Source organism: Setaria italica, chromosome II, assembly GCF_000263155.2.
Source record: "Setaria italica strain Yugu1 chromosome II, Setaria_italica_v2.0, whole genome shotgun sequence".
Classification (NCBI taxonomy): Eukaryota; Viridiplantae; Streptophyta; class Magnoliopsida; order Poales; family Poaceae; genus Setaria; species Setaria italica.
Window position 1 is genome coordinate 32,646,548 of NC_028451.1, and position 21,617 is coordinate 32,668,164.

General features: G+C 51.9%; 3 protein-coding genes and 1 pseudogene across 3 annotated transcripts; 2 read left to right on the forward strand and 2 right to left on the reverse strand.

The window, feature by feature from the left end:
• Positions 1–974: 974 nt before the first annotated feature.
• LOC101763878 lies at positions 975–1,793 on the forward strand (annotated as a pseudogene).
• A 207-nt stretch (positions 1,794–2,000) lies between these two features.
• LOC105913673 lies at positions 2,001–2,712 on the reverse strand. The gene has a single exon (XM_012843325.2). It carries the CDS (start codon positions 2,693–2,695, stop codon positions 2,105–2,107), a length of 591 nt encoding a protein of 196 aa, XP_012698779.1. The 5' UTR covers positions 2,696–2,712; the 3' UTR covers positions 2,001–2,104.
• A 1,481-nt stretch (positions 2,713–4,193) lies between these two features.
• LOC101775880 (cytochrome P450 76M5) lies at positions 4,194–6,191 on the reverse strand. Its single transcript, XM_004956909.2, has 2 exons — positions 5,164–6,191; positions 4,194–4,946 (listed from the first exon to the last, which is right to left on the reverse strand). Exons 1-2 carry the CDS (start codon positions 6,043–6,045, stop codon positions 4,317–4,319), a joined length of 1,512 nt encoding a protein of 503 aa, XP_004956966.1. The 5' UTR covers positions 6,046–6,191; the 3' UTR covers positions 4,194–4,316.
• Positions 6,192–15,015: 8,824 nt separating this feature from the next.
• LOC101776284 (probable potassium transporter 17) lies at positions 15,016–19,669 on the forward strand. The gene is made up of 8 exons (XM_004956910.4): positions 15,016–15,201; positions 16,656–16,878; positions 17,225–17,467; positions 17,545–17,595; positions 17,689–17,949; positions 18,033–18,085; positions 18,174–18,543; positions 18,634–19,669. The coding sequence occupies exons 1-8, from the start codon at positions 15,088–15,090 to the stop codon at positions 19,452–19,454; spliced, it is 2,136 nt and encodes a 711-aa protein (XP_004956967.1). The 5' UTR covers positions 15,016–15,087; the 3' UTR covers positions 19,455–19,669.
• Positions 19,670–21,617: the final 1,948 nt, after the last annotated feature.

The window sequence follows — 21,617 nt, forward strand, 5'->3', positions numbered from 1 at the left end:
ATAATGCGGGAAATCATGGTGATTGTGCCACCACCGCACCTTGTGAATTCCGGCGAGAAGGAAGCTACTGTACGAGAGTTGTGTTGAATTTCAATCTTGGCAAACCAATGTGGAAACATACACTACTGTGCGTGGCCTTTCTAGAAATGAAAAGAAAGGTGAAGGAATTTTTTTTAGTTTGTAATAACTTTTCGGTTGCCTTTTTGCTTTTCAAATCAAATCGTTTTATCCAATTGTTGTTCATATTTTCCTTTTTCCCAAAGCACAATATAGATGTTGATGCTCATACACTCACCGTGACCACACAGAAACATCTCACCCTTGTAAGCACATTCGAGAGATTGGACTGACATATCTTGAGATTGACGAAGTGCAGGTTACATGATAAGAAACTATGCTCAGTTCATATAATTTTTTTATAAATAGGATAGCACGAGCATACAAACATAGTCTACAAACAAGCCTATGCATGTGGAAAATATGTCATGCTAAATCTAGTATGTAACAAGCTTAGACAAATAGGTTATCGGAATGTTCTTTATTTTCATACTAACCTTGCAAAGGTTTTCACTTTTTCCATGTAATTTTAGTTTTGCCGCCCTGGCTCAGGTTTTGACGCTCTAAGTCTCTAACATTCTAATAGACTTTTGAAACATTTTCCATGCATGCATGTGCAAGCAGATTGCAGTAGTGTCCGGGAACAGAACTAAATGGTTCGATCAATCACATATGTCATTGCTTTTGTTAGTTATTGGGCTTTAGCCCATGCACATAGGCGCCCTTTTAACATGCAGTATTGAAAGGTTAGATGGGCCAACAAACTGGCCCAGTATCTCGAGCATAATAACAGAAGTACGGAGTACAAGACAGGCCGTGGGCTTTAAAACTACAAGAGTTTGTGAGAATCAGCCCGTGGTACAAGACACTAGTTGGGTTTAAGAATCTTAGACACAAGCTTGTGAAACAAATTCGAATTTGCGCCGGTCTGGTTCCCAGCACCGCGCGTCCGCTACCTCGAGCTCATCGTCATCATCGCCGCCAGCATCTTCGAGGCAGACACGCAGCTGTTCGTCGGCCACAGGACCTTCCTGCCGTTCGACGCCGATGGCTCCATCCCGTCGAGACGCCTGCCCAACCACGAGCACGCCGTCTTCTTCGCCGCGTTCGTCGTCTACGCCGGCTACGCGCTGTACCTCCCGCGCCAGGGCTCCGGGCCGCCGCACGGTCTGCATGCTCCTCCTAGCTTTCGTCTTTGCCCAGGAGCTGCTCGTGTTCCACTTCCACTCCACCGACCACGCCGGCGTCGAGGGTCAGTTCCACCTGTTCGTGGAGGTCATGGCTTCTGTGGGCCTCGCCACGGCGCTCCTCGGCGTCGGCTTCCCGCGGAGCTTCGCGGTGAGCCTGGTCCGGTCGGCGGGCATCGCTTTCCAAGGGCTGCGGCTCGTTGTCATCGGTGTCATGTGGATCCCGAGCCTGGTACCCAAGGGCTGCTCGCTCGTGCGTGAGCACCACCGCGACGCCGTGCGCTGCGAGAACGACGACAGCCTTCACCGCGCCAAGGCTCTCGTCAACCTGCAGTTTGGGTGGTGCATGTCCCTCGTGGCTTTGTTTGTCGTCGCGCTCTACTTGTACGTGTGCAAGAGGTATCCATCAGGTATCCATCGGAGGCAACCTACGGACGGGTGCCGGTAACTGCAGACGAGGACGACGACGGCCTGAAGATGCACAAGTGCGGGCCGGCGTGCAGTGGCGACGACGTGCATGAGCTCATGCCATTGGAGGTCGAGGTCTAAGCGGCAAGTCATAGTGATTCACACAACTGCATGCGTGAGTCTAAGTCTGGCTTGCGTGAAACCAGTCATCAGTTCGTATCTAAGTAGTATTTGTACTGGGTGTTGTTTCTCAATCGAGATGAATGCATTATTGTGTGTTTGTGTCGTCACTGGTGAGATTTACTGAACCTCGTTAAGAGATTATTGCTGTCTTGAACATCCGATGCAGAAAAGAAGCTGAATGTTTCATCAGTGTAAACGAATATATATGACCATTTTTTATGGAAACAGGTTACACACATACACATGCAAGCCGGCGCAGGTAGAAAATTTTAGACACCGGCGGGAAGTTTGCGTGCACGACGACGCAAGACCGGCGGCCATGGCAGCTCGCACGGGAACGCCACATCACAGAAGCCGTCGATGGGCACGAGCTCCGCCTCGACGGCCTCGATATCCAAACGAAACGCCCACGATTCCTCCCGCCACCACAGCACAACCAGCGCCGTGTCAGTCACGTTGGTCCACGACGCCACCTCACCGGAGAAATACGTCGGACGGTACCCCGGCAGCCCACGCGCCACCGCCGACAGATCTATCGTCTTCTCGTGCGCCCACTCGCCGTCGCCCCGGGGCAGAGCGAAGACCTTCAGAACGCCGCCGGGCCAAGTGGTAAGGACGCGCGCCTCGCCGTCCCGGCCGGCGGCCACCCTCAACGCCGTGCTCCGCCCGTCCCAGTCTTCCGTACCTGGTAGCTCGGAACACGAGAGCTCGGCCGTGCTCCGGTCAAGAGCCGTCACCGTCTTCCCTTCGCCTTGCCAGTACAGAGACGCCCTGGTGCGCCCCATGAAGAGCCTCATCCTCTGCCCGTCCACGCTGTACCCGCGCCACGAGCCGCGGTCACGCTTACGTGAGGTGAACATGGAGCCACGTCACCGTCGAGGAGGAATGGCCCGGAGTGGATGTGGTAGCGGTCGGGCTTCACCAAGGGAGGGATCGCCCTGTAGCGCCGCGCGAGGGGATCGCAGACAACCACGTGCAAGCTCCAGGTGGGGCTGAAGTCGTACCGCTCCTCGAGAGCCCACAGGAGGAGGCCGCCGCGGCTATCCTTGATCCTCCAGAAGTACGGGTCGACGACCTCGTCGGGTTCCCAGAGGAAGTCGAGGGAGAAGCGTTCGCCGTCGACGCCACCGGCGGCCGGTGGCGAGGAGGCGACGAATGCCGGGGGCGCGTACTCGGGCTCGGGCTCGGGCTCGGAGGAGTCCAGGAAGCGGCCGTTGTGGTAGGAGCCGACGAAGGCCGGGGCCTGGTGCTCGGGCTCGGGCTCGAGCTCGGAGGAGTCCAGGAAGCGGCTGTTGTGGTAGGAGCCGGCGACGAGGTGGCGTCCGTTGAGCGAACCGAAGCGGCGGAGGAATCGGGCGCCGGCGACGATGCCGTGCCACCGCTTGCACGTCGTCGCCGCGCGGATGAGGTTGACGGGGGAAGCCAGGTGCAGGAGGATGAGCTCGAGGACGTCGTCGGGGATGCCTGGATGTCACCACCCATGTTTCTGCCTTCCCGATCGAATCCCAAATCCGCGTATCTAGACTTAACTAGGCGCCTTGATCCCTTCATGGCCGTGCTTCCGTTATTGTTTTAAGTAGAACATCTACATTGCTTCCGAGTTGAAACGGGTGTTGGTTAGCCTGGCCGGTTCCACTCGGATTACAGGAGGCAATGATACCCAAACCGATGCGGATACGGAGCTATGAACCTTCTCTCCTACTCCGTCGCCTCCCTACTGCCTAAATCAGGGCAGAGGATCGGAAGACTCTTCGGTGGGGAGCTACTCTGCCACTTGATATCTAGAGCGACGACCAGCTTTCCTTTATGCGCATGACCACCATTTGCCTGTAGATTGCATCACCGTCCCACGATGTCCATAAGTAGTGTCAATCTTACCAAATCATCAAGACATCAGCTCTAAAAACTACACCTCCAACTCATGATTTTTTTACGTGGGGCTGTAATAATTTTTCTCTCCTTTCTCCCCTCCCTTATTCTTTGTTGGAGATCGTGTCAACACCATGTCTGCATGAGACCCAATTTTTTCATATTTTTACATCTCTCCTCGTTAACTCTCTTGCCACCTCAATTTTTTGCCTACATAACACCATACTTAATGCTATGGAAACTGGGACTGGTCTAAATGACTGCTGCTGGTATTGATTCATGCTACTGGGTGTGGTTGTGATGCCTGAATCCTATTGCTTCAGTGCATCTTCAGGAAGTTGTTCCTTGATAGCTTTAAGTTGGGGTGCTTTCCTAATGATGTAGTTGCACAAGGAAAAGAGGTTGTTCGCTCCAAATGATGCTAAGAATTCCGCATCGTCTGAGATTGGTGCTTTGATGGCTGCATTAGCTCTTGGTGAACTATATCTCTGCCTGTCATAAAGGACCTCCTTGGATTTTTATACTAGTTCTGAAACATTCAGTGGAATGCTACAATTGGGACCCTTCGGACATGAGGATGCGAGTAATCATCTGGGTGTCACGTGTCGTGGATCACCGGTGCACCGGCACCGGCACGGCCCTGAGCGACGTGACCATGTTGAGCGACGTGCCGAAGCGGTCCCTGACATCCACGTCCCCGGGCTGCATCCCCTCGGGAAGCCTCCACTCAAAGGCGTGCAGCATGGATGCCAGCAGCAGCGTCACCACCCGCGTGGCCATCGGCGTGCCGGGGCACGCCCTCCGCCCGGCCCCGAACGGCATGAACTCCAGTCGGTCCTTCTCCTTCCCCCCGCGGAAGTCCGCGTCGCACGCGCCCACGAACCGCTCCGGCGAGAACGCCTCCGGCTCCGGCCACAGCGCCGGGTCACGCATGACGGCCCATAGGTTGACGATCACCTTGGTGCCGCTCGGCACCGCGAAGCTGCCGACCTCGGCACCGTCGGCCATGGCCAGGTGCGGCATCAGCATCGGGCTCGGCGGGTGCAGCCGCATCGACTCCATCACCACGGCGCGGAGGTAGGGGAGCCTGTCGATGTCCGACTCGTCCGGGTGCGGCTTCGAGCCCAGCGCGTCCCGCAGCTCGGCGCGGACCTTAGACATCACGGCCGGGTGCCGGAGCAGCTCCGCCATCGTCCACTCCACCGAGATCGCGTTCGTGTCCGTCCCGGCGGCAAACAGATCCTGCACGCGTGGTCAAAAGAAAAACCAGATGTTACCGTGTATTTTCTTTAGAGCAGTTTGAAAAAAAAATCAGCGCCTTTGACAAATCTGCAAGATTGCGATAAGGTGAATGCGAAATTTGTGGAGCAAGTTTTTGTCAGTTTTTCAAAGCTGACGAATAACATGGCAACACGATGAAATCGACAGTACGGGGTTCGACGATTGGACAGAAACGTACCAAAAGAAAGGACTTGATAGTTTGGAGGCTGAGCTGATCCTCCGAGCGAAGCTGAAGCAACACGTCTAAGAAATCCTCCTTTCCACCGGCGGCGCCGTTGAGACGGCGCGCGATGATTGCGTCGAAGAAGTCGTAGAACCTGCCGATGAGCTCAGCGCTGCGCCGGCGCCGGCCCTGCAGGTCGAGCTTGGCGAGCGCGGGGAAGAGGTCCGAGAGGTTGGGCTTGCAGGCCTCCTCGACCGTGTCTCTGACCAGCATCTCCAGCTCCTGCGCGCGGTCGGAGCTGAGGTCGGCCACGTCCTCGGAGAAGAGCACGTTCGAGACGACGTTGAGCACGCACGAGAAGACGATGCGCCCCACGTCCACGGCCTCGCCGGCGCCGGCGTGGCGGCCCAGGCACGCGACCAGCTCCCTCGCCTTCTCCTCCCGCGCGGCGCGCGTCGCGTCCAGCCCGCGCGCCGAGAAGAGGTGGTTGGTGCACACGGCGCGGAGCCGCCTCCACAGCGGGCTGCTGCCGGGGAGCCAGATGACGGAGTGCTCGTGGTTCCCCAGCGCGCGCCCGGCGTCGGTCACCGACCGCGCCGCCAGGACGTGGTCGTACCTCTGCAGCACGTCGTGCGCCGCCGCGGCGGAGGAGGCCACGATGGCGTCGGTGGTGCCGAGCCTCAGGGACATGACGGGGCCGTGCATCTCGGCGAGCCTGGCGAGGGCGTGGTGCGGCTCCCCGCGGAGGTCGAGGATGTTGCCGATGAGTGGCAGAGGCGCCGGCCCGGGCGGCCGCCTCGCCTTATCGGAGCTCGTCTTGGTCGAAAGCAAGAGCTTGTAAAGGAGGCAGGAGGCGAGTGAGAGGTAGAGGAACCATAGCAAGGTTGAAGCTTCCATGTTTGCTTGGGATAGTATGGACAGAAGCCAGATGGGGACTGGATTCTTGATTGAGCTGTATGCAGTCTTATATAGTTGCGCAATCACCAGTCATTGAGCTTTAGTTTCTTTTGGAGAATAGATTATTAGCCGGCTTGAACTAATAATGCTTGTAAAGTCTTTGTAGAAAACTTTTCAAGTAATGCTTCAGAGTTTTCTAGAAAATTTTCTTGAAAACTTTGGAGATTCTTTTCTTAAAAAAGATGCTTTCGGAAAAGTCTGCCAAAGCTTTAAAAAATGCAAGAATTATTAAAAAAAACTTTTACTTGTATAGGAACATGTTATAAAACATGAAAACATGGACTTTACCGGATCATGCAAAAGTTAATTAGGTTGTTGTTCAACGTGTGTAGAATCGGATGTCCCACGTTTGAGCATTACAAGGTATATTCTCCTCATCCATTATATCTATATCAATTAATGTTGTTGGATTCACATTTGAAAACATTTCTTATACTCCCTTCATCCCATAAAAATTGCAATTCTAACTATGTATATGGACACGTGTTTATCCCGATACACAGCTAGAATTGTATTATTTTTTTCGGAGCAGTGGGAGTACTCAGTTTCATGACCACGAACAATATAATATATAGGATATCAATCATTAAGAGTGTAATGTGGGAGATCACACTGGATCAAACCACGTCTTACATTTTGAGAAATAGAGTATGGCCTCTACGCTGTGATGGTAAATCTACATGAATCTGAGTGCTAATATAGCCGAGGAGCGTGTAGGCGTACATGGTCTTAGTAGGCCGAGAAAAGAAAAGCGAAATGCGTCCAGCGTGACCGACGACCTACGTTTCCTATAATTGTTAGTTTGTTACTAGCTAGGAGTACTGATGACCATTGCTTCTTAATCAAAATCTGTTCGTTTCATATTTCTCTTTGAACTGGACACGACGGTGCGTGACCACGCCAACGCCGGCACTTGCGCACCGGACAGAAGTTGGATTAGTTGGCTGACTTGGCTGCCAGAATCCCAGATCTCCGCGAAGCTGCCTCACACCACACACTCCATCTTTGACGCCTTCGCGGAGCAGATTTCGTGATGCCACCACCCGGCGTCGCGTAGCAGAAGGTGATGCGAGCCAGTGAGGATGCTAAAAAAATCACCGGGCGCGGTTTCGAACCAAAAAGAAAACCACTGTGGGACTCGCGTGTGTCACGGTCGACGAGGAGGCTGAAATGTCATTGGCAGGGGCTGCTCTTTGGACGACTTGGTTGGTGCGCGGCGGCCTTGGAAAAGTGACTCCAAAATCTGCCGACGACTGCTCGGGATTGTGGATAGGGGGAGCTTGGCAAATCGAGATGAACCACTTGTCCCCAGCTAAGATTTTCTTTTAGTAAGGGCCCACAGTTAAGATTGACTTTCTTTGTGAATATACATTATCGTTCAAAATAGTACTAACGTGTTCCGAGCACTGACTGAGACGTGCGTGACAGTGATAGCGAGGCTGAGACGTCGCTGCAAAGGCGCGCCACTCATCAGCCTCGCTATTTGCCTAGACGGACGGCAGCCGCGCTATGTTTTCGGCTCTGCCCCACCGGCAAGACGCTCTGTGAGCTCCAGATGACGATTGGAGCCAGTATGGACCTCGAGGCGGGGCACCTCCGCTCCGGCCACGGCCGCGGCGGCGGTCCAACTGCCACCGACCAGGAGCAGTAGAAAACCAGCCTTCCTTCCTTCCTTCCACAGTTTACGAGCTTACCTGATTTCCTTTCATTTTCACTTGCGTCTTACCAGTCTTCACCGTCACCTATCCCTGTTTGCAGTTTGTATGCTCTCCTCGCCAGAAAACAAAGCCTTCATATAAGTTCAGGGCCATTTAACATACAGTGGCTGCACGAAAGAGGAAAGGATCACACGCATGCGCACAGTAGTTAGGATATCGATCCTTCTCTGTCAATGAAATCGCAACAATGTGGACTTGCTCACATGCACTCCTCTAGGGAACCATAATAGAGATACCAAAGAATAGGCACATGCATGCGCCCAGCGGATTGGATCCTTCTCTATGTTTGAGACCGAAATTGATATCATAGGAGTCTTGCTCCTTGAGAGGTGGGTCTTGCTCCTCCCTTTCGACCACCAGAGCCGCGCTCACCACTGGGGGGTTGCGGTGATATACAGGAGTAAGGGCTCCTCATCTCTGGGGGCGACCAATGTCGGCGGTGTCAAGAGGTACAACTTCAACTGTCTCAGGGCTTCGCTTGCTTCTTCGTTCCACTCGAAACGTCCTATCTTCTTGAGCAGCCGGAAGAGGGGGAGCCCCCTAGCCTTGAAATGAACCTCCCAAGAGCTGCCACGCAACCGGTGAGGCGTTGCACGCCCTTCAGGCGGGTGGGAGGTTGCATGCATTCGATGTCCTCCAGCTTCTCAGGGTTTGCTGCGATTTCCCGGTTGGAGACGAGGAACCCCAAGAGTTTCCCCGACGGTACGCCAAACAAGCACTTCTCCAGGTTGAGCTTCATGCATGTCACTCGCAGATTGTCAAATGTTTCGAACAAATTTGCGAGCAGTGTAACTTGGTCTCAGGTCTTGACGACGATGTTGTCGATGTATGCTTCAACATTCCGACCTTGCTGATCCCCCAGCGTGATGCGCATGGTCCGCTGAAAAGTAGGACCGGCATTCTTGAGGCCGAAAGGCATGCGCACGTAACAATACGTCCCCACAGGAGTGGCGAACGTCATCTTCTCTTCATCCTCCCTAGCTATGCTTATCTGGTAGTACTCGGAGTACACGTCCAGAAAACAAAGGAGGTCGCACCCCACCGTGGAATCGACAACTTGGTCGGTATGGGGTAGCGGAAAAGGATCCTTCAGGCAAGCCTTGTTGAGGTCGGTGTAATCGACGCACATCCGGAGCTTTCCGTTCGCCTTCAGCACGATGACCGGGTTAGCCAACCACTCGGGGTGGAGGACCTCCTGTATAATCCTAGCCTCTAGCATCTTGCGGACTTGCTCGCAGATGAAGTCTTGCCTTTCCGGAGCTTGCCGTCGTACTTTTTGTTGCATGGGCCGCGCGTCGGGATGCACGGCAAGTTTGTGCTCAATCACCTTCCTGGGGACCTCGGGCATGTCCGACAATTCCCACGCAAACACATCGACATTTGCCCGGAGGAAAGTGATGAGCGTGCCTTCGTATTTGTCGCCCAGCTAGGCCCCGACCTTGACGGTCTTGCCAAGGCCATCTCCGAGCTGAACCTCCTTAGTGAGCGCGGCGTTATCGGGGATGATGCACTGCTTGGTTGGAGGGTGCGGGTTCTGCTCTGGGCGCTCATTATCTTCGGTGGGTGTGGCGGTGGCTAGTGCCTCGAAGAGTTTCTCGGCACAGTACACTGCCCCTTTTCTGTTAGTTTTCACCGAGAAGACACCGGATGGCCCCAGGATCTTGAGGGTTGAGTAGGCGTAGTGCACCATCTCCTTCTGGTGGTTCTCGGCCAAACCTTTGACCAATCGGCATTCGGTTAGGTCGTGTCGGTCGGTCTTGTGGATCTCAACCCATTTGCCGCCCGCAGGACGCGCCGGCGTTGGCAGCTTCTTGCCACCTGGCGGACTGGGTAGTGGAGGTCGGTTCTGACCCTCCGGACCTAGCGCGGCGACATCCTTCCTCTTATTTTTTTTGTCCCCCTAGCCCTGGCCAGGTCGGGTACGCCTCTCTTCTTGCTGGGCGGCTGCCTCCTGCGGAGGGGGTAGGGCCTATGCTTCAGCCTCTCAGGCATATTTGTCGGCCAAGGCGAACAATTCGGCCACAGTTTCGATATTGTGGGTCCCAAGCTTCCCCCTTAGCTGCTGGTTAGTGAGACCTTGCTTGAAAGCAACTATCACTGAGGTTGGGGTGATGCGAGGGATGGTGTTGCGGACTTGACTAAAACGCTAGATGTACTGCCGCAGGGTTTCGTCGTCCCACTGACGAATGGCATGGGGATCGCTCTCCATGCCAGGGTGGGTGAATGAGCCCGCAAAGTTGGCGATGAATTGTTCACTCAGGTCAGCCCATGAATGAACAAATCCAGCAGGGAAGTTCATGAGCTACGACCGTGCTGACCCGCGGAGGGTTACATGGAAGTAGTTGGCCATGACTTTTGGTCCCCCGGCAGCGGCCTGAATGGTCGTCGTGTAGATTTGGAGGAACTCCTCCGAATCGTTGCCGTCATATTTCTCCAGGATCTCAGGCCGAAACTTGGTCAGCCAGTCGACCCGATGGAGGTCAGCCGTGAAGGAGCGGCACCTGGCCCCATAGGGACCGGCATCATTGTCCCCATCTGTACAAGCTCTCCCTTCCTGTTGAGAATCCCACCTAGGGGTGGATCCGGACGAGGCTTGGTCTTCCGTCTGGGGCGGCTCATGATGCCGCTCCGGGCTCCGCTTCAGGGTGACCCGCCCGTCTTCCTTCAAGCGGTTCCGCTCAAGGAGGGTGCGCAGGTTCTGTTGCATGGAGCGGGGAGAGACATAATGGTCCTCCGGGACCAGCTAGGGGATAGATGGCGGGCGGAACCGGAGCCACGTCCATCTCGGACGGTTTAGCCGTGCGAGCTTTCGCTCGGCCCGTAAGGAGCCTAGGCCTTGCCCACTACTTTGGCCAGATCTTCTAGCCATCACCCCTCCAGGGTCTCGACTCCAACCTTCACCGGTGGGTGATGGAGGAGGGCCTAAGCAGCCACCAGGGCTTCTCCCGGTGGCAAGTTGTCAAAATCAAGGCCACGATGGGCGCAGGAGCCACGCTAGCTGGCCGTTGCTTCAGCGCGCTTGTTTGCCTCCTCCCGGAAGCGAGCCACCTGACCCACAACGGAGACCATTCCGCTGGAGACCGAGTGGGGAGTGTTGATGCGCGGCGGTGCTGAAGCCGCGGCATTCGGCCACCGCGGAGCAGGGACAGGCGTCGCCGCCTGTGACGCTGCCGCCAGTCAGTGGGGCGTTTCCTGCCCCTCACTGGCTTCGCCAGCTGACTCACTGCGATGAGCTCGACGGTAATCAAAATGGCTCCCCATTGCTTCTGCGCGGATGGGAAGCTTCAAATCTAAACGCACCACTATCCCCCTACCTGGCGTGCTAGTTGACGTTGGTCAAGCACTGAGAGCGGGGATCCGGAGGGACCCCCTTTTAGAGATCCGGCCTAGGGTTAGTTTGTGCATAGGGATTCGAGAGGCATTTAGGGGAGGTAGTGTGTGACTTTGCTAAGAGAGTTTTTAGATAGGTTCAGGCTGCTCAAAAGCGTAACACCCTACATCCTGTATGTTATGTTGCTTAAGTTGTCTCCCTTGTTTGTACAAGAGCCGGTCTTTTTATAGGCCAGGCGCATGGGGGGGGGACTGGTTGGGGCGAGCCTTGCACCCTTAATCTATCCCTTTACATCGTGCATGGGAACACGGCGGCCCAATGGTTGCCCTCCTTGCTACAGTTTTTCTGACATGCCGTCCACTTGCCCTGACGCTCCTTTGCCTTAGTACACATGGTGCCGGAGCACCCCGCCCAAGTCCTCTATATGTCAATCTTCATATTTTAACATTTTACTTTGGTAATCATTACTCTCTCAGCCAGGACCCACTATCTCAGGTTTAGGGGCGATGAACCTGGTTCTCAGGATCCCTTCCGAGAAGCCTTTGCCACTTTTGGGAAGCTCTTGTCATTTCCCGAGTCCGCGTGGTGGGCCTGCCCTTCTGGCAGAGGGCAGCCAGGAGCCGAGCGGGCGCTCTTGACACAAGGGCAGCGCCCGCCGCCTGTTGGACGGGATGGGTAAGGCCACCAGTCCTCGAGGCATCCAGACACGTCCTATCAACCGTGATGATGTGTTTTTACGGGGACAGGGCGCCTACTGATGGCTTGCCTCGATTGTCGCGCCCTTCTCTCGCCAGGGTATGTCATTGCTTCCTTAGCTTCGAAGCGAGCCTTCCCAGGCGGCTTCCCGGGAGGCCTCCCCGACTTCATCCCGCTCCACCGCGTGGGCCCTCAATAGGTCCCACAATGTGGAGGCTGTTTTTTCTGGGTCCTTTCCAAGCTTCGGACTCGCAGGGCCTATCACCTTAATTAGGCTCTACATGGTGAAAACCTCTTTTTGCTAGCGGACCCCACTTGTAAGTGCCTTCTCGAGGGACCCCCGTTCCCTTGGTGCTGACAACCACTATTGAGACCGGTTTGACCGGTATGGCTGCTACTTTGGCTATCAAAATTTTACAACTTGGTGAAGACGAGGTTAGTAGTTGGAGAAAGTTTGTTGCTGGATATTTGCATAATCCAAGATACATTGAAAGACAAGCGAAAACAAACAAGAGGTGTTCAAGAGTAATCTGGCCATCATCAATTTCAAGGTAATTGTGTCATATTCACCGTTTGGGCTGATTACTCACCTCACTTTATTTATGATCATAAAAACTTGTGGATGTGATATTGAATCATTTTATATTTCTTCATCCTCAATTTGAGAGGTATTGCAAAGACCAATTGACATTATAGCGAATTTGGTCGCTTTATGCATTCACAATAGCTTGCAATTGTGAGAATGACTTTGAATTAGTATTTCAAGAATCCACAGCCAAGGCATTACGTATGCAGGCTTGTTTCACTCACACAAGATGTATAAACAGCAACAGCAAGCTAAATTCTTCATATTGGGTAGAATCAATGTATAAACAGCAACAACAAGCTGAATTCTTCATATTGGGTAGAATCAAGTGATATGGCAAATAGATACTATCATCCTTGAAAGTGGAACATGATTGATGCACTTGTGCTCTACATTGTTCTTGTGCAGTTTTGGTTCTGATAAATGTTTCTCGGTACGCAAGCTCGCTGCTATTTTTCCAGCGTCGTTGGAGAGTGGTCCAATTGTTTGTCCTGGCCTTTGTCTCCTCTTCTGCTTCCATTATTTGTTTATGAAAAGGCAGTCTTTTTTATTTTTGTTTAACTTGCATTTTTTTAGAAAAAAGAAATTTCTATTCCTGCCTCTGCAGAGGTTTGCACACAACCAATCCTTATTACAGTGCTTTCAAGCAACAATTTTAAACAAAAGCTCTCAAAAAGTGAACTAAGCATAGGTGCAACTAATTAAGCGCTAATCCTCTTAAAGGATGACCACCCGTGCTCGGTGAAGATCTCCATAGCCATGGTCTCCAGGGTGCGGCAAGCCCACTTCAATAGTGGTTTTGTTTAACTTGCATGGAAGCAGAATAATGAAGTGAGTTTGATCACTCGCGTTTGAGGGAGAATAGGTATCAACATTTCATCCATAGGAGTACTCAAGCATCTTGATAGTACAGTCCTTCAATTCAATAGGGGTACTCAAGTTCGCATAGAAAATCTATTTACCAATAAAAACACCCGTGCTATCTTCCTTCCTCCTAATCAAAACTCATTGAATACACTAATCACATATCATTTATACCTTTATCTTGAGTATTGTCCACCTAGGACTTTGGCTTGATATTCAACATATGAAGTTTGATCACTTTGTATCTTCAATCTATTAGCTGTTCAGCATTTGAATCCCAACTTTTTCTCATTTATCAATCACACCCAATGTGTGTTAACATATGAATCTCGCCTTCTTATTGCTAACTTTTCCATCTTGCATTTTTAAGTGAGTGATGTGGATCCCTATAGTATCATATGGCCTTGCACGAACCATCCATCACCTTGCTCTATTCGAGAAAAAAACACCTAGCTCATGGGCCGTGTGAGCTGATGGTTCATATGGCCCATGAGCATGGGTCCTGCGGCTCCCTCTCTGATGACAAAAGTTCTCACCCAACACGACCGGGGTCCGTCACGTACGCTCTCGTTCACACACAAGCATGGAGTAGGCCTGCACCGCGGCTGTCGCGGCGGGCGTCTCTTCTCTTCCTCCCTCGCTCAGTCCCTTTCTCCCCTACTTTTCATCGTCGGTGGACTCTCTATCCTTCCAGAGGGACTCTCTATCCTTCCAGAGGTCCAGTTAGGGATAGCAACGGGACCGGTCGGGGTCAGGTGGAGCTTCTGCGGACCCACCCCGAAACCCGAGAATAAAACTTGACCCGGCCCCGAACCTCATTTCGAGTGAAAATGTGCACCCGCCCCCGAACCCCGCGGGGCCCCAAAACCCGACGGGGACCCCAAAACCCGAGCCCCTCACCTCTGCTAGAAACGCCGCCACCCCTCACCTCTACAGCGCCACTGCACCCTCCTCCTGGCCAGTGGCCGCGCCATGCCCTCCATACCTGCCATCGGCTTTCGAATCGAGCCCTGCTGCAGCCAAATCGCTCCTTCACCACCGCTAGTTTAGGGTTGCGCGCGACGACGAAGGGCTGGGTGGCGCCAGGTTGGTCGATAAGGAGCCGCGGCCCGCGGGGTTCGGGCTGGGTAGCGCACGGCGGCAGAGGGCTAGGCGGCACTGGGGAGAGAGGGAGGAGCGGCGAGCGGCGCAGAGAAGAGAGGGAGGAGCGGCGAGCGGCTCAGAGAAGAGGGGGAGGAGCGGCCGGCGGCGCGGGGAGAGAGGGAGGGGGCGGCGCGGTAGAGGCGTGCGGATTGCGAGCAGGGTTTCCAAGTTGGCTGGGCTATATATGTTTTTGGCTGGAATGTAACATTAGGTGCGTTGTGGGCTGGCCTTGTTGGCTTCGTTGGCTAAAATTCTTACACTGAGTATTCATGCTAGGCTGCTGGCTGGATCTAACTTCGGGAGCCTGTGGACGCCTGCAGGGATAAATCAAAGTCCACCCCCGTCCCGACTCATTTCAGGACCTCGAACCCGCAGCCCCGTGAAGGAGAAACCAAACCTGCTCCCACACCCGCCAGGTCTCAAACCCGCGGGTTTCGGGTCTGAATCCGCCCGATTGCCATCCCATCCCTAGGTCCAGTCTTTACGGTCCACAATATCACAACGAGGCGCAGGCGGGGATCGGTGGCTATAAAGGCTCGTGACCATGCCTCGCGCAGCCGCGCCCGTGCGGTCGTCCGTAGCACTAGGCCGGACGGCGCCTTTTGTTTCGGCTCCGCCCCCGGCGCTCTCCCCAGCTGCTGGACATGAGGACCGGGGCACACGTGGATCTCGAGGCGGGCCACCTCAGCTCCCGCCGCGGCGGCGCGTCAGCTGCCTCGGCCGCGGCCGCGGCTGACCGGGACCGGGCGGAGACGGAGGTCAGTGCGCCCGCGAAAACCTCGCCCCGCCTACCTTCTTTCCGAGGCTCTCTACTCTGCCTTGCCTAGGACGTACTCCACCTGATTTCCTTTTGTTTTCACTCGGGTCTCCGTGAAATTGTCGCTATCTCCTCCCATCGGATTTCCTTTTTGTTTTCACTCGGGGTCTTCGTAAAATCGTCGCGACCTCCTCTTTCTTTCCCGCTCGTACGCCCATCTTGACAGAAAACAGAGTCCCCTCTTACAGGTTCAGGGCCTCAGGGGCTTCAGGCATTAGCATGGCTCCTTTTACTGTTTCATCCGTTGGAGATTGCATGAAAGAATAAGCATCTTTCTTCCTGCCTGCATGTTCTCCAGTTGTTAGGCAATTTTCAGTTTCAGTGATGGAAGTTATTCCTGTGACGTGTGGATTCCTGTGACGGGGACATGGGGAATCGGGACCCGGCTGTGCCGGTGCAAACAGAGCTGCCAGTGTGACCTCGGAACTCAGAAGCCAGAACTCTGGCCGCCGCGATAGCTCGGCGCGTCGGTTCCAAAAGCCCGTGTGTTCTGCGCCGGTGAGCATTGGCAACGAATGATCTTGTAACCTTGCAGTGAGCAGAACCTCTGCCCACTTTTCGCCTCCAGTCCTCCACTATCTGTTCTAGAAAAGTCAGCAATTTTTTTTTGTGGGGGGGTTGGGGGGGGGGGGGGTTGTTTAACATGCTAAATTATTTGCTTTTGGTCCCCATCTCTTGTTTAACATAAAGATGTCAAATTTGTCAGCATATATAGTCTTCGTCATAGATGTGATTACATCTTTTAATCTTAAGACTTGAGCAGAGGACGTGTCAATCTGTAGTCCTTTTCCCCTGTTCGCCGTCGGCAAGCAAAAAAAATTCTACACCTGTATTCTGTCGTTTATGCGATTAGATCTCTTACCAGAGCTCGTTAGCATCCGGCATTCCAGTCTCAGAAACACTAGGTGTATTTTTTGAGAACACGACATGGTTTAATTAGCACTGGGGGTTCCTGGATGCTGTATGCATTTAAGCATATGCCGTGACTAACTAGATTTCTCCTCTTTTATTGACGCTATCATGTGATCATTTTCCCTAACTTTTCTTCCGATGTATATTCTCAAAGTTAGTCATGACAACTTGCTGATGATATACATGTGCATAATTCACGATGTGACTTGCCATATTGCTTAAGTCACTGGTCATTAACCCATCATATTTCCACATGGGCAACATGCTGTTTCATCTGCAGTTCTGCACAGTGAATGGAGAACTTTGGGGTTTTGTTCGACTTTGACTCTAGCTATTACCTACGCATACAGATGGCTGATTGCTTTATACGTTCAATGTGGTGAAGTGCATGATGTTAATCTTATTTGGGATTCCAAGAACAAAGTTGAATTGTTATCTTTCTGCCTCATTACATTCTAAATGTCTTCCCTCAACTCTGAGCAGGGTGGAAATTTCCGCAAAGACCTATTCCTTGCTTATAAGACTCTCGGTGTTGTCTTTGGTGGCCTCGTAACATCTCCCCTCTATGTTTATCCCTCGATGAACTTGGCATCTCCCACAAAAGATGACTACATGGGATTATACAGCATAATGTTTTGGACTCTTACTTTGATTGGTGTTGTCAAGTATGTAGGCATAGCACTCAATGCCAACGATCATGGTGAAGGTAACTACCGTGCTGTTGCTGCCTTTCTACTTCTGGAGTTTACGGCCATGCTGGAAGAAAGTTCTTAAAAATCTGATATTTAGACCTTGCATGTACGGAGTAACTTAGATAACTCTCATCTTTACTGTATAAAGACAGTTGCATTACTACTATGCACTATGAAGTCCATTATAGGAGTAGATAGTATGATCTATTATTGCTCAGTCTATTTATTTGATGAACAAAACTGAAGGTCTGATATAGGGGAGAGAGACTGTAGTTTCTAGAAAAGTCTTTGTTTTTTCACAGACAGATCGAGTATTGTTCTGCAACCATCCAAATTGCTAAGAAAACTTTTCTTTTGTAGGTGGTACATTTGCCATGTATTCTCTGTTGTGCAGGCATGCCGATATAGGTATACTTCCTTCCAAAAAGGTTTATTCAGAAGATGAGCCTTTACTTCACAATCAGTCTGCAATAGATAGAAGGCCTAGTTGGCTAGGGAAGTTCTTTGAGAGAAGCATAACAGCTAGAAGAGTACTGTTGTTCATGGCAATACTGGGGATGTGCATGCTCATTGGGGATGGCATACTGACTCCTGCTATTTCAGGTTTGCCCTCATGCTTAAGGTAGTCTATATTTGTGATTCCATTAATATCTGACGCTTCATTCTTTGTCTCTTTCCAGTATTATCAGCCATCAATGGACTAAGAGCGCCATTTCCTTCTGTCAGCAAGTGTAAGTGGTTGGACAGCTGTAACCAAGAAATAGTGACAACCATCTTTCTGATAATGGCATTTCTAGTAGACTGATCCTTCCCTTTGTCTCCAGCTGTAGTTGAAGCCCTGTCTGCTGCGATCCTTATCGGCTTATTCTTGCTGCAAAAGTACGGGACTTCAAAAGTGAGCTTTCTGTTTTCACCAATCATGGCAGTATGGACTTTCACCACTCCAATCATCGGCGTGTATAGCATCTTTAATTACTATCCTGGCATCTTCAAAGCCATTTCACCTCATTATATCGTCCGCTTCTTCCTAAGAAATAAAAAGGAAGGGTGGCGCATGCTTGGTGGAACTGTTCTATGCATCACAGGTAACAACTTCACCATGTTCAAGCATTTTATCTGTCAAATATGGTGCCACACTTGTGTAATTACGGATCTTGCACGCATACAGGTGCTGAAGCTATGTTTGCAGACCTCGGTCACTTCAGCAAGAAGGGTATTCAGGTTATTTTCATCAGCACTACAAGCTTGAATTTCTTTCCCTGTTACTGTTCATGATACAGTCAGTTAAACGCCATGTTTTCCTTTTCAGATAGCTTTTCTGTCTAGCATATATCCTTCTCTGGTTCTCACATATGCTGGGCAAACGGCGTACCTTATCAACAATGTCAATGACTACAGTGATGGGTTCTACAAATTTGTGCCTCGCCCTGTTTACTGGCCCATGTTTGTCATCACAACACTGGCAGCGATCGTGGCAAGCCAATCCTTAATATCTGCGACATTTTCAGTCATCAAGCAATCGGTTGTCCTGGACTACTTTCCGCGTGTCAAGGTGGTGCACACGTCTCAGCATAAAGAAGGAGAGGTTTACTCCCCAGAAACCAACTACATCCTCATGGTACTATGCGTTGGTGTCGTCCTAGGCTTCGGTGCTGGAAACGCGATAGGGAACGCATTCGGTAAGTGAATTCTGCAAAATGCTGCATTTGCTGGTATGCAACTAATAACTGCTTTGTTCCTGATGAACTGATGCGTGACTGTTACTGCAGGTGTTGTGGTCATCATGGTCATGCTCATAACCACCATCATGCTCGCTCTGGTGATGATCATCATATGGAGGACACCACCTGCTCTCGTGGCGCTGTTCTTTGTGCCTTTCTTCATCATGGAAGGATCTTACGTCAGCGCGGTCTTCACCAAGATCCCTGAAGGCGGGTGGCTCCCCTTTGCCGTGTCCATGATCCTGGCGCTGGTCATGTTTGGGTGGTATTACGGCAGGCAACGGAAGATTGAGTACGAGATGTCGAACAAGGTGACAGTAGAGCGCCTCGGCGAGCTCCTCGCGAGGCCCGAGGTCCAGAGGGTCCCCGGGCTGTGCTTCTTCTACAGCAACATCCAGGACGGACTCACCCCGATCCTCGGCCACTACATCAAGAACATGAGTTCGCTGCACGCGGCCACGGTCTTCGTCACCCTAAGGTACCTGCTGGTGGCCAAGGTGGAGCAGCGGGAAAGGATCCTCGTCAGGAGGCTGGGACCCAGCGGGGTGTACGGCTGCACCATCCAGTACGGTTACGCTGACAGCCTCCGCGACGACGACCTCGCCGCGCAGGTCATGAGCCACCTGCGTCGGCATGTCCAGACGGAGGCGGGTGCGGACGAGGCCGCGCGGCTGGAGGCGGCATGGAAGGCCAGCGTGGTGCACGTTCGCGGTAAGATGAGGTTATACGTTGGCGAGGATGCCGGGTGGTTCGACAGGGTCATGCTCGGGTTCTACGAGTTCCTGCACGGCATCTGCCGCTCCGCGCTGCCGGCGCTCGGAACGCCGCTGCAGCAGCGAGTCGAGATCGGCATGTTGTACAAGGTCTGATCGATCCTGTTGTCAGCGTAGTAACTAGTAAAACAATATGCACCATCAGTACATCACAATGAGTTAATGAGTATGCCCGTGGAATGCACTAGTGTAAGTAGTTCATATGAACGCAGTAAAAGTAAAACTGCGATGGAAGTGCAGGAGTTAGTCAGAATTTACCAATTGGCATGGCATTGGATGGTAACTGGTAAGGGGCCTTTGTTTCTTTTTCAGTAGTACGATTTCACCATTGTTTGTCTGTTCCGTAGCAGTGCTTTTCTGGTTGCGTGATTCAAACTAGAACAGTGGGATGCAAAAAGGTGGCTATCAGTTTTGTGCCATGAGGACAATTTACATCCCATCAGCTGTTCTTGGCTTCTTGGGGGTGAGGAAAACGAAGCCTACTAGCTAGATCGTCCCTTTGGCGTCCAATCGTAGAAACAGCTAGTGAACGGATAGCCAGATAAACCTTGGTTTGCATTGTTCAGTGGGGGTGTTTGATATACCTGCTAAAGTTTATCACCCATCACATCGAATGTTTGGATGCTAATTAGAAGTATTAAACATAGGCTAATTACAAAACTAACTACACAAATGGAGTATAATTCACGAGACGAATCTATTAAGCCTAATTAGTTCATGATTTGACAATGTGGTGCTACAGTAACCATTTGCTAATGATGAATTAATTGGCTTAATAGATTCATCTCGCGAATTAGCACAGGGTTCTGCAATTAGTTTTATAATTAGCTCATATTTAGTCCTCCTAAATAGCATTCGAACATCCGATGTAACACTGCTAAAGTTTAGCATCTAGTATCCAAACACCTCCTGAAATGTGCTCCACCTGTGCGCTGGTGCTGTCCGTCTCTCCGGCGATTTGTGTTTCATTACAGAATACAGAATTCGACGGAACATGGCAAATGCAGTGAACCGTTGTTAATTCCTGAAACGTACTCCACCTGTGTGCTGGTGCTGTCCCTCTCCGGCGATTTGTGTTTCATTACAGAATTCGACGGAACATGGCAAATGCAGTGAACCGTTGTTAATTAGTTCACCGATTCATATGATCTTGAGCGTCAAGCTCAGCTCGTTTTGCATGAAATTCACCGGACGGTAAGGAAGTCTTAGTGGAGTGACTGTGACTGAGGTAGGAGACAAATAGGTACAATGGAAACCAATAAAGCTCACCGAGGGGCGTGATTGGTGGGGAAATCAGGCTCCAAAAGTGACGGAAAAGTGAGTAAAGGCAGAGATACTGTCTGCACTGAAATTGTACATCTTTTTCGTCACCACATATTATGCGCTCACTGCAGCCCTTTTCTCGAAAGGAGAAAGAACGAACATTTACAATTTTTAATACGAAAAATAACACACGTAATACTGTAGACGTCTCCCTGTGTCGCTGCTACGAGATTGTTGTGTTGTGCCTGATCTGAGCAGTAGCAGTATCGTTGTGCACTGTCGCTAGCCCCGGTACTCGAGCGAGCCCAGGGCAGTTCCAGCCTGCTTCCAGAACGCTGGGGCCAGGTGCCTGCTGCAAGCCTGCGCTCCGGGCATGGGGCCGGTTCAGGAGCTGAGCTCGTTGCATGTAAGTTTGGAGCAGTGTTTGCTGCAGAAATTAGCTTTCAGCGCTTCGGTTTTCACTGAGCCATGCAGTTCTAAAAAGCCAGAGATTCCCACATCCCCGAATCACATTTCCGCATTCATGGAAAAGCCATAGTAATACGCGAGCAAGACACAAATTCGAAAGTGAAAGGTAATTCGAAAGAAAAAACGAAAGTTAAAAGCTAGCAAAATCCACCCAAAAGAAAAACCGCATGAGAAAATGGTGGAAAGCGTAGCTGAATCTGAATACGACGAGGTCACAGTTGCATGCGTGGTCTCCTCCAATCCAACTACGGGAATCATGACGGAGAATCTGTGTGCTTCTCCGCCCGCCGTTGACCCGATGGCTGACGCTGTGGGGCCCGCCCCGTGTAGGGATAGGGAGAGGTAGGTAACTCGGTGGCTTTTGGTTGGGTTGTAGTTGGACTTGAGCCTGCCGGGCGCCCAAATCTCCGGCCTCGATTTTATTACGTGGAGCCCGTTTTGCTTGGATTTGTCTCACCTCTAGCCACTTGATGGGCTGTAATAATTCAGCCCACCGCCTAAATAAAGCAGTGAGCGGTGAGGGAAAAA